General features: G+C 56.4%; 1 protein-coding gene across 2 annotated transcripts; it reads right to left on the bottom strand.

Annotated features, from left to right (window-relative positions):
* Positions 1 to 8,819: 8,819 nt before the first annotated feature.
* On the bottom strand, positions 8,820 to 9,893 carry LOC125506122 (BTB/POZ and MATH domain-containing protein 3-like). 2 transcript variants are annotated; one of them, XM_087524680.1, is made up of 2 exons: positions 9,584 to 9,893; positions 8,820 to 9,553 (listed from the first exon to the last, which is right to left on the bottom strand). In XM_087524680.1, exons 1-2 carry the CDS (start codon positions 9,891 to 9,893, stop codon positions 8,820 to 8,822), a joined length of 1,044 nt encoding a protein of 347 aa, XP_087380806.1. The 2 variants fall into 2 exon arrangements, with proteins under 2 accessions (XP_087380806.1, XP_048526949.2); XM_048670992.2 differs by having other exon boundaries at positions 8,820 to 9,893.
* Between the last annotated feature and the right edge of the window lie 1,004 nt (positions 9,894 to 10,897).

Genomic DNA, 10,897 nt, shown 5'->3' with positions numbered 1-10,897 from the left:
CCTTTGTACAAAGCCGGGCGCAGACCCCGTGCATAAGTAAAGCTCATGTGCCCCGCGCATTTTGTCGATTTTATGCTTTCTATTTTTTGGCATATATGATCTGACACTTTGTGCAGCACCTACTCCACGGTAAGCAATAACGAGCCGTAAAGCTCCATATCTGTATTGTCTCTTCTTTTTTTTGAAAGGAAGGTTCCCCTCGCCCACAAGTTTGCCGGGGGGGAGAGGAGAAGATGATGGTATGGACCAGGCGTCGTTCAAGAAAGTTTCGCCTTGCCGGGAAGCAAATAACAGAAAAGCTAAGTTGCCAAAGTTTGAGCAATCAAATTTTTTAAATTTAAGTTATTTCCCTTGAATGACCGCACTTTGTATGGAAAACCTGTGCGCAGAGGAACCAACTCGTAGCTAGTTGCGCCCTTACTTTGTCTTGAGTCCGCTCAACAACTTAAGTGAGCTACTAGCGCCCTTACTTTGTTTCGAGTCCGCTCAACAAATTAAGTGAGCTGCTAGCGCCCTTACTTTGTTTCGAGTCCGCTCGACAACTTAAGTGAGCTGCAACTAGTCGCGACAAGGTTTCTTGCCGGTAGCGGCACCGCCAGCAAGCTGCTGACGTTCCGCACTCAGCGCTCGCGGCTCAGGTGCCTGCACCGGCAAGTTCCCTAAAAGCGTAGGGTAAAAAAACATACAAAGGGAGGAATCGAGTAAAGGGAATAACGTAGCGATCATTGCCCAGAATAGAGTTATATTACAAAGATAGCTTGTCGCAGCTCTAATAGATTGTTTTCATGACATGATAAACAGCGACAAGGGAAGAAGAAATGGGCGACCTAATCTATGCGGTCGCCTTCAACCCTCTTGATCCCGCTCACCTTGTCCACAATGGGTGCGACAAGGGCCTTGAGCTCCTCCAGATCAGCTTCTGGCGGCAAGGACCTGAGGATGTTGGTGAGGCAGAGGCCCGGATTGCGGAAGGCCACCTTCATCAATACTTTTTGGAGGGCCCCCACGCAGATCTTGCGCGACTCGTCAGCCAGTTGCTTGGGGATCCTCTCCCGGTGTCGCTGAAGGGCCGTCGCCACGCCCTTGAAGAACAGAACGAGTTTGGCGCTAGGTTGGAGGTTGTCGTCGGAGGGATACCCGAGATCCTCCATCCCCAGTTGCGCCAGCTCCTTGTCGATGTCCGTGGCAGCGTTCACAAGACTCTCCGTCCAGTGCGTCACGGTCTCCCTGAAGGCGTTCTGGGCGGTGGCAGCACTCTCCAGCAGCGCCTTGTCGGCCTTGATTTCCTCCTTCAAGGCCGCCTCCCGCTTCTTGGCGCTGTCCAGAGACTTGGTCAAAGTGGTTAGCTTCAACTCAAGATCCACGTTGGAGACCTTGGCGGCGCTGAGCTCCTTGCCCTTCTCAGAGAGATCAGCCTCCAGCCGCGCCACCTTCGTCTTCAACTCCTCCTTGGCGGCCTCGGTGGCGGCAGCAGCGTCCTCCGCTTGCTTGAGGGCTCCGCCAAGTTTCTCCTCGCGCGAGGCAAGCTCCTCCTTGTGGGCGTCAAGATTGACCTTCCGCTGCGTCAGCTCGCCCTCCTCCGCGGCTAGCTTCACAGCGGCAAGTCGCTGGCGCTCTTCGGCTTCAGCCTTCTCGAGGAGAAAGGCCTTCTGCGCTTCAGCGAGCTGCTCCCGCTCCTCCGCCAGGGATCGGAGGGCTTCCCGGTGGAAACCCCCGAACTCTTCCGCGCGCTTTTCAATGTCTGCTCCCGCCTTCGCGACAAGCGCCTCGCGGGACTCCAGCTTGGCTTGTCACGCGCGGTAGAGCGACATCAACCTCTGCAGCAGCCGCTCTTCTTCGGGCTCGTTGCTGCTGCTGCTTGGCGCGTCGACCAGCGTCAACCCCGCGGAGGCAAGCACTTCTCCGTCGAAGATCTCCCCCTCGACCGGCGCTCTGGAGCTTGATGCCCAGGGAAGATTGATGAAGACGTCATCGCCGGCCTTCAGGTATACGCCTGGCTGGGGCTCTCCGGAGCCTGGCGTTGCGGCAGCGGCGGACGGGTCGGCGGTCGGTGTAGCGCCTGGCGCTCCTGCGGCCTCAGGGCCGTCAGTGCGATCGCCGGACCCCTCGCCAGTTGCCGCGGCGTCAGCCTTGGCGGCCTCTGCGCCGGCAGCATCGCCACCACCGGCTGCTTCGTCGGCGGCGACCTCGGTTTCCATCTGCTCCGTAGCAGATGGATCTAACGGCCGGAAAAGGGGGAAGAGTCAAGCAAAATCCAGCAAAAACTCAAGAAGATCAGAATAAGAACCCAAGGGAAGTTTTGAAGTAAGAGGAGTACCTGCACCAGGTTCTGCAGTTGTGGTCTCCGCTGTCGGGGGGCCGCTGGTGCTGTCCCTTGCCGGAGAACCCTCCCTTGCCGGAGACTTCTCCCTTGCCGGAGAACCCTCCCTTGCCGGAGACTTCCCCCTTACCGGGAAGCCCTCCCTTGCCGGAGAATTCTCCCTTGTCGGGGGATTCTCCCTTGGCTCCTGGTGAGGCTGCTCGGCTCCTACACAAGTCAACAAGCAGATATCAGCAAAGACAAATACCCAAGCGCGCCTCGCAGCAGAAAGTAAATCATACACTTACGCTGGGGCTGCCCTGGAGAAAAGTCGCCGGGTCCGGCAAGGTTGTCTCGGGCGCGCCACCTGCTGTCGCAGTGGGCTCGTCCTCGATGACGATCACCGAGGCCTTAGCTCTCTTCGCCGCTCTCTGGGCCAGAGTCCTGAAGAGGAACAGGTTCAGGGAAAAGCAAGTGAGAAACAAGACAAAACAGCAAGAATTGAAGAACTATAAGTACAGCAAGAGAAGCTTACTCTTCTTCTTCTTCCTCGTCGGAGCTGAACGCAGAGAAGTCGAAGTCCGGCGCGCGCCCGGCGTGAGGAGGCGGAGGGGTAGCTTCCCTTGGCCGCTTGGCGGGAGCGGTGGCGGTGGGCTGAGATGACCCCGCTCCGGCTGTCGGCGCGGCGCGAGTAGCGGCAGGGACTGAAGCGGTGGTCCGGCTAGACTCCGCTCCAGTTGTCGTCGCAGCATGAGGCGCTCCCGCGGCAACGGTGCTCGCCGCGGTAGAGCGTGTCACGCGGCGTGGCGACTGTTGACCCGCTTGCCGCTCCGCCACATCACCGACCTTGCGGAGACGCCTTCTTGCTGGGGATGGAGGCTCTGCTTGCGGTAAGCTGCTCGAAGATGAGGAGGAAGAAGAGTTGATTTCCAACGAGCCGCTCGTGTCCTTGGCGGGCTCGCTCGGCTCGACGTCACGCCCGGCAAGCTCCTTCTTACCGGTGGGCTCCCCTCGCTCGGCACGGCTTGCCGCTTCCGCTGCATCAGCCTCCTCCACAGTGAATCCGAACTCGCCCGCGGCTGCGGCTGCCGCTGCCTCCTCCAGCCTAGTGGCGATGAGCGCCAACTCCACATCCGTGGTGTCGCGGGTGAGGCCGTCCTTCTCGTCGGCGCGGACTGGCACTTCCACCAAGTCGTCGAAGAACTGCTGCACGACCTTGTCTGCAGGCTCCTGCCAAGTTGGCACAATTCCATGCGAGTCACACTCCGGCATCATTGCACGGATGCGGTCGAGCGAGGAATTGTTGCACAATGGAACGACGCCCCCCGGCAACCTAAAAACCTCGGGATGTTGGGGGTCATATTTGAACAGCTCCTGCAGCATTGCGTTGAGCCCCAGGACTGTGAAGTTGTAGTTGAGGCCCGGCCGCAGCCTCATAATGTCTGCCGCGTTCTTAAACTCCCAAGTGGGCCTCCCCCGTTCCTGCAGGGGGGCGATGCGGCGACGAAGAAAGTCTGCGCCAACAGCGCCAACAGTAAGCCCAGCAAGCCTGAGGCGCAAGATCCTGGTGACGGCAATCTTCAGCCTGTCGTCTTCCGGGGCCACGTCGCTCCAATCGCTGCCGCGTGCTACTGGGGTTTGGCGCCGGGTGGTGAATGGCTGCGGATTCTCCTCGTCAATCCAGCACCAATCTGCTCTCCACTCCTCCCACTTGCCGCGGAATTCTCCCTCCAGATACGTTTCCTTCTTGCCGGCCCTTGAGATCCAGGCAATTCCGCCAGATAGAGGCTCTCCTCTCTCTACTCGGGGTATGAAGAAATGGCGGAAGAGGGCTACGTTGGGAAGGACTCCGACAAAGTTTTCGCAGAGATGTGCGAAAACTGCCATGGTCAGGACGGCATTGGGGGTGAAGTCAAGGAGGTGGAATCCGTAGGTATTCATGATGTCGCAGAAGAAATCAGAGAAAGGCGGGCAGAGCCCGCAGTAGAAGAACAGAGCGAAAAAGGGGTATCCATTCGGAGCCTTCTTCCAAGCGACTGCGGGGAGTACCTTTGTGCGCGGATGCGCGCGCGTCTCCGCCGACCAGAAAAGGTAGTAGTTCTCCCTCAGCTCCTTCGCGCCAAGCTTGGGGGGGAAGACTGCCCGCTCCTTCCGCAGCGCCGCGAGCCGCTGCGCCTCGGTCGACTTCACGGCCTTCCCCTTGTCGGCTTTTGGAGCCATGGCGGAAGCAGTGGAGGAGGTCGACGGCGTTGGTGATGCTGGCGGCGATGGGGGGCGGGGCGCTGCTCTCTCTCTCTCTGCTCTGGGAAGGCGAGGGAGCGGCGGAGATTTCTGAGATTGGAAACAGCAACGGGCGAATGGGCGAACTGCCCCTGTTTCCCTTGCTTATAAAGGGGGAGGGGGCGGACGTTCCGCATTTCCGAATAAAGAAACCCCCACGATCTCTCCCACGACGCCGCATTCGACGCGTGCCGTTCGGGGAGGGCGCGGTGGATACGGAGTAAGATACGGCGTAACCTAGGCCGTGCGTGCCCGTGCCCTGTTTTGGGCCTGGCCCAACAGCGCTCGGCACCGTGTATGGCCCAGGCCCGGGGGCTCCTGTCGATGTACTAGAGTAGGGGTACCCTAGTATCCCGAACTTGTGCACGGGCAGTCGCAGCATCCCGCGGCAAGGCTTGCCGGGTGACCGCCAAGGTCCTCCGTGGTTCCTTTGAAGCCATTCAAGAACAAAGTGTCCAAGCCAAGAAGAACAAGACCCCGGCAAGAGGAGCTTGCTGGGAAGGCTAACAAAAGCATCCCAAAACCCCGGCAAGAGGAGCTTGCCGGGAAGGCCACCCAAGGCATTGCAAGGAACTTGCCCCGGCGCACCACGCGCCCCGGCAAGGCCCGGTGAGCGACAAGCTCCCGGACGCGACAAGACAACGACAGCGGCAAGGCAGTTGCGGCGGCAAGCCACCTCCCTGGGCCCGCACTCCAGCACATCCACCAACGTGTCGCTCTGGGGCCCTTCCAGGCGTACGTGGCGGGAGGCTGTGCAGCCAGCGGCGTGCGGTGGCAAGCGGCGCTGACAAGATCGCCATCGTGGCGAACGGTGGCGTCCCTGGCGGTCCCTTTTCGCACTGTTTAGGCGACACAGACGGGCATTTAAGGCCCTTGTCCCCTGCCGTCAGGGTTAGGTATGATACACTGTAGCAGGTAGCTGTGCCTACCACAACACCTTTCCATTTTTGCCCTTTACCTCCGTTGCCACCTGTCGGTAACCCCTTGAGCATATAAAAGGAGGCCCGTGTGCAACGTAGAGGGGGGTTAGCTAGTTCGAGCACTCACGCTCGGTCTTGTTAGCTGCGGGTGTGTACTGTAGCACTCCGCGCTCCCGAGCAAGAAATCAATACAAACCACAAAGCAGGAGTAGGGTTTTACGCATCCGTGCGGCCCGAACCTGAGTAAATCGCTCGCGTGCATCGCCTCGATCTGCTCTTTGCACGATCTCCGCCCCCGCCGAACCGAAAGGGACCCGGTCCGCCGGTCACATAGGTGCCCGTGGATCAGCACCTCGGCAGGCAGCCTCTGCCGCGCTCGCCGGGCCGCTACAACTGCCATCCATCGCCACCACCGCCCCGCCCTGGCTGCAGTGGCAGCCGCCGCCCCTGGCGGCCTCCGCTGCGCCCGGTGCTTCGCCGCAGCAGCCGCTGCAGCTGCAGCAGCCACCGCCGGTCAGTTTCGGCCCCACATCGACGGCGCCGGCGGGAGTCCCAATCCACCAGATCAAGTTTCCGCCGTCGCCATCACCGCTTCCCCAGGACGTCCCCATCCAGCAGATCATGTTCCCGCCGTTGCCGTCACCGTTTCCGGCTTGGATCAGTACCCGTCACGTGTCGGCGGTGGTGAGGCTGCAGGCTGCTGCGCGCGGCCTCCTAGCGCGTCGGCGTATGCGGGAGATGCGTGGTCTGCATCTGCCGCTCCTCCCAGTTACACTTCGCTGCACAAAGGACCTCAATCTTGTCCGCTGCGCAGGGGATCTTGGGCATGTTGTTTTCCCCATGGACATGGACCTCAAAGTCTGCGACATCGGCGGTTGGGGGGCGCACCCCTCCTTGCCATTCTCCATCGACAACCCTCCACTCTTCTCTGTGCGGCGCAGACCAACAGCCGTCCGGCAGGGAGATGGCATGGTGTCACCGACAGGAGAGCACCACATAGCACCACTACATTCCGCCGCCGGCCGCTGCGAGGGCGCCTCTGCTGGTTGCTCTTGCGACCACTTCCAGATGGCCATACACATACACTCCTTTTATCCAGATGGTGTCCATGGGATCCAGGTGGCTGTACACGTGCACGTCCGACGTGCGGATGGTGTCCACTTTATGTTCAGGGATCCAAAATAAAGCGTCCCAGTTCATTTCAGGTTGAGAGTAATAAAACAAGCCGAGATGTAAAAGGCTTGTTGAGTAAAGTCTATTTTAAACCTTGTATTTGTAGACATTGTCGGAATCAGACCCTGAACTCCAAATCCCTGAATTCGGCACACTGTATTCAATAATCCCAGTCAATCTCGACCCTAGGCCTATTTGTCGCATAGGGAAAGGGACAATCCCGACCGGGATACCTAGCTTATCACACTGACTATTCGGACCCACATGTCATATTCGTCTTCTTTCCCTTTTCTTCCCCCCTCTCACCTGACAACAGATTCATCTAAAAGTCTTCGTACATCAGGAACAACGTGTGTTGTGTGCATGTGTGCTCGGGTCTGGCGCGGGCGTGGTAGCTAGAGAGGTGGCTCAGCGGGAGCCGGTGTGCGACTGTGACCTGAGAGGAGCGCCGAGGAAGAAAGGAAAAGAGCACCGATGAGGTGCGGCTGTTGCCGGAGAGGAACGTCGGGGGCGTGGTGTGCATCTCGATCTCGACGGTGACGAGGCGGCCTACTGTATCTGAGCGGTGAGTAGGCGCGCGGGCCGGTTCTGGAACTGACGGCTGATCTGCAGTATGGTGTTGCGTGAGCAGAGCGCGGCGCGACGCGCGATGACATCGATCGATAACGCACTGAGCTACGGAGCGAGTGCTCTCCCTACGGCCTGTACAACCGGAACTGCCCGCCCTACGCCCCCGCGGCAGCTTGACAGCGACGCTCCGACCAGATGCACGTACGAGTCAGCTACAGCCATTTGCTTTCAGCCGAGAGACAAATAGACGATACGCACGTACTCTCGCGGTCTCGCCGCCGCCTTTGCACAGGCACACGCTATGCCTAAGCAGCTAGATGGATTTCCTAGCTACGAAACACAAGCACCCGTATGTAGCTAGCTTTGCACTAGCCAACTGCACATATATATACACGCCTGCTGTAGATCGATTGATCGCGTCGGAAAACACGCGACACGGGCACCACTACCGCTACTTATCTCTTCCCCGTCGTTGGTGAAGACTGGTGTGGTGCGGTGCAGGGTCCTGTCCCGCCGCCGAGGCTGTAGCATGGCTGATGCAAGCGGGAGCGGGCGAAGAGACCGGCTACAGCCGCATCCTCTTGGGACCGGCGTGCCCAATTTTTCCCTCTTAATGGAGTTACTTACGGGGCTGAGCCGTTGAGTGAAGAATATAGGTATGACATGTGGGTCAACATAGTCAGTGAGAGTAGTGTGGGATCCCAACCGGGATCACCTTTTTCCTGGTGCGCCAAACAACATCAAACATATTTTGGGTTAAGATTGACCGTGATCACTGAATACAGGGTACCAATTTCAGGGATTCAGAGTTTACGGGTTTACTTACGACCATCTCTATGAACTCAAGGTTTAAAATAGACTTCATCCAGGCTTGTTTTTAGGTGTTAGGTTTGTATTGCGTCGAGTCATGGTTATAAGTTGGTTAGGCTGCAGTTCGAGGACAACCTGCATGTCCAGGTGGGGTGTAGTGTTAGAGTACGTAATGGGCCTAATGGCCTAGGCTGGCGGTATAGCCCGTTAATCTTAGGGTTAATTAGAGATGAGGGTCGCTTACTTAGGGGTCAAGTAAGCCTTACTTGGGAGTCAAGTAAACCTCTCTATATAAAGAGAGAAGATGTATCAATCTAATCAAGCAATAATTAAGAAGAAAATCCCTTTCATCTTGCCCGGCCGTGGGCAAAAGGCCCCCTGCCGGTCCTCTCGCGCCCTCCTCCTAGCAGCGCCATAACATGAGACCATTTATGCGAGCATTGGAACCAACGATGAAACTAACTTCACATCCAGCCTAATGTAACCATGCAAGCATGAAGTGATTGACTCAATAACTAAACTAATATGCAATGGCTAAGCAAAGGTACATACGTAGACAGGCAATCTCAATAATAATAATTTCCTTGGTCTCGCAAGAAAGGAAATAACCATTCCACTCAAGTCTCAAGAGTAATTGATAAATAGCATACATCGAGAGAAGTAGCATAGCCATAAGTATTAAATCTGGATATGGCATATATGATAACAATTATGTAGGCATTACTACTAAAATTTGGATGACATATATGATAATAGTACCATATGCATTACTTCCACATTGCCATGATAATATCCTTTGTCACTTTCAGTTCAGCGGGCAAGATTGTAGATATCACCTCCTTGAGAAGAGATGGGCAGCTGGATTTCAGATGCTCATACCCATCACTCTTTGCCACCATCGCCTCCAAATTGGAGGGGGTAGCAAGGAATTTCAAACAAGCTTCTTTCAGATGATGAAAACCATGTTGTTCGGCTAAAACCAAACTGGTTGCCACCATGCTGGAATCAATGTGATTGCATAATTTCTCCTCGCATATTAGCTTTAGCCTGCCAATGTTGTACCTGCCAGCTGCTACGAGCAGATGGCCGGCCATCACCACATCAAGCACTGTCGGAACTGAGTCAGTGTATATGAAATGGAGCAAAGACTCGAACACATCTGGTTCCATGTCACAGATTTCAATAGGGCTAGCGGCAGAACTCTCTTGCATGGCCCCGAGGAGCTCCGCCTTGAAGACGGATGACCGAGCAGCAAGGACACACCTATGAGCGGAGAATATCTCTCCGCCAACTTGAAAGGTTAGGTCTGCTGCGTCTTTGTTATACAGGAGGTCCCTGAGATGCCGGTGCAGGTCGCTCGGAGGAACCCTTGATTGTTCGTCGGTGTGGGTCTCCTTCATGATTGTGACATCGCACCTGATGCTGAGGCAATTGTCTCTCAGGTGCGCCGATCCCTCTAGATCAACCTTCTTGACGAAGTCCTGGTAGCCCCTGGATGAAACTGCCCTTGAGAAGGTATTTGCATGGCCACGGCTATATGAAGGCACCGGTTCTCCATTCAGGTCAAGCACACTGAACGTGTATTTCGCCTTCACATCTTGGGCACCAACAGGTTCGAAAAATAGATAAACAGATATGAAATCGGGGTAGCTCTTACGGCTACCGTTTGGATAATACCTCACGACCCAGTCGTGGCCGCCAACACCAAAACGGGTAGAAGTCATGCACTCACCATTCTTGAGTAGTGCCTTGGCTCTCGAGTATCCATCTACCTTGAGCACATACGACACTTCATCAGATTCAACTACAATGGCAGCAGAGATCGTGCGATGCTCTGCCATTCTCTATGTGAAATGGAGGATCCATCTGTGACCTTTCTGGTATCTCGTATTAATAGAACGATAGATGTATGGAAAGAATCCCAATTAGAATCCGTACCATAATGGCCCTCCCTGATTGCATAAGCAAGTATGGGAAGGAATAACCGAATATCTTTTCTTTCCTTTGAAGATACTGGTATTTCTTTTTGGGAAATGTTAACTGGCCGATGTCAGTTTTTCACGTTTTTTGGGTGAACCTTGTTATTGCCGTCCGATCAAGCTGCACAGATCGATCTCGTTGCAGGTTGCCTGCCACGTCATGTGCACATAGTCGTTCGTTGTGCATCATCGTTTTCTGGGTGAATCTTGTTATTGCCGTCTTCGTTGCAAAGCCTGTGCGGTGGCCCGTGAAAAGAGGTCGCCGAGAGTGAATTGCAAAAAAAACCACATTTGGGGCATCGATTGCAGAAAACCACCTAGTTCCTAATTTTGTGCAAAAATCATCACGTTTCTAGTAAACTTTTTGTAAATTCCACTGGTACGGTGATTTATCCCATTTAACCACTTTCTGATAAGTGGGGCCAGATTGTAAGAGAAAAAAATTTACACACACCCCTTGATCGAAAACAAAAAAGCAATCAGCCCCCCCACCCCCACCCCTGCGCAGAGGCGCGTTGGGCTTTGGGTTCCTGGCCTCCGCCGCGCTGCTTGGCTTGGGACGCCGGAGCGACGCGCTGGGCTGACGGCGGGCGGAGGCGCGCTGGGCCACAGGAGGAGGCGTGCTCGCGCTGGGCCGGGGATGCTGGAGCGACGACGAGCAGCAGCAGCCGCGGGTGGCGGCATCCTAGCGCACGATGCCTCCGCGTCCGCGTGGCTGGGCTTCTGTAGATTGTGCCGGTGGCGGCGTCTTGGCGAGCAGCGGCGGCGTCTTGGGGCACCGCAGCCTTCAAGGTCGCGAGCAGCTGATTCCAGCGAACGGCAGGGCCACGGCCGGCACCATGCTGCTGGGCGTCCCGCCCACGAGC

The sequence above is a fragment of the Triticum urartu genome, chromosome 5A (assembly GCF_056163025.1).
Source record: "Triticum urartu cultivar PI428250 chromosome 5A, HENAU_Tu73, whole genome shotgun sequence".
Lineage (NCBI taxonomy): Eukaryota > Viridiplantae > Streptophyta > Magnoliopsida > Poales > Poaceae > Triticum > Triticum urartu.
Note: the sequence above shows the minus strand (reverse complement) of the source record. Positions and strands in the feature narration are given on the sequence as shown.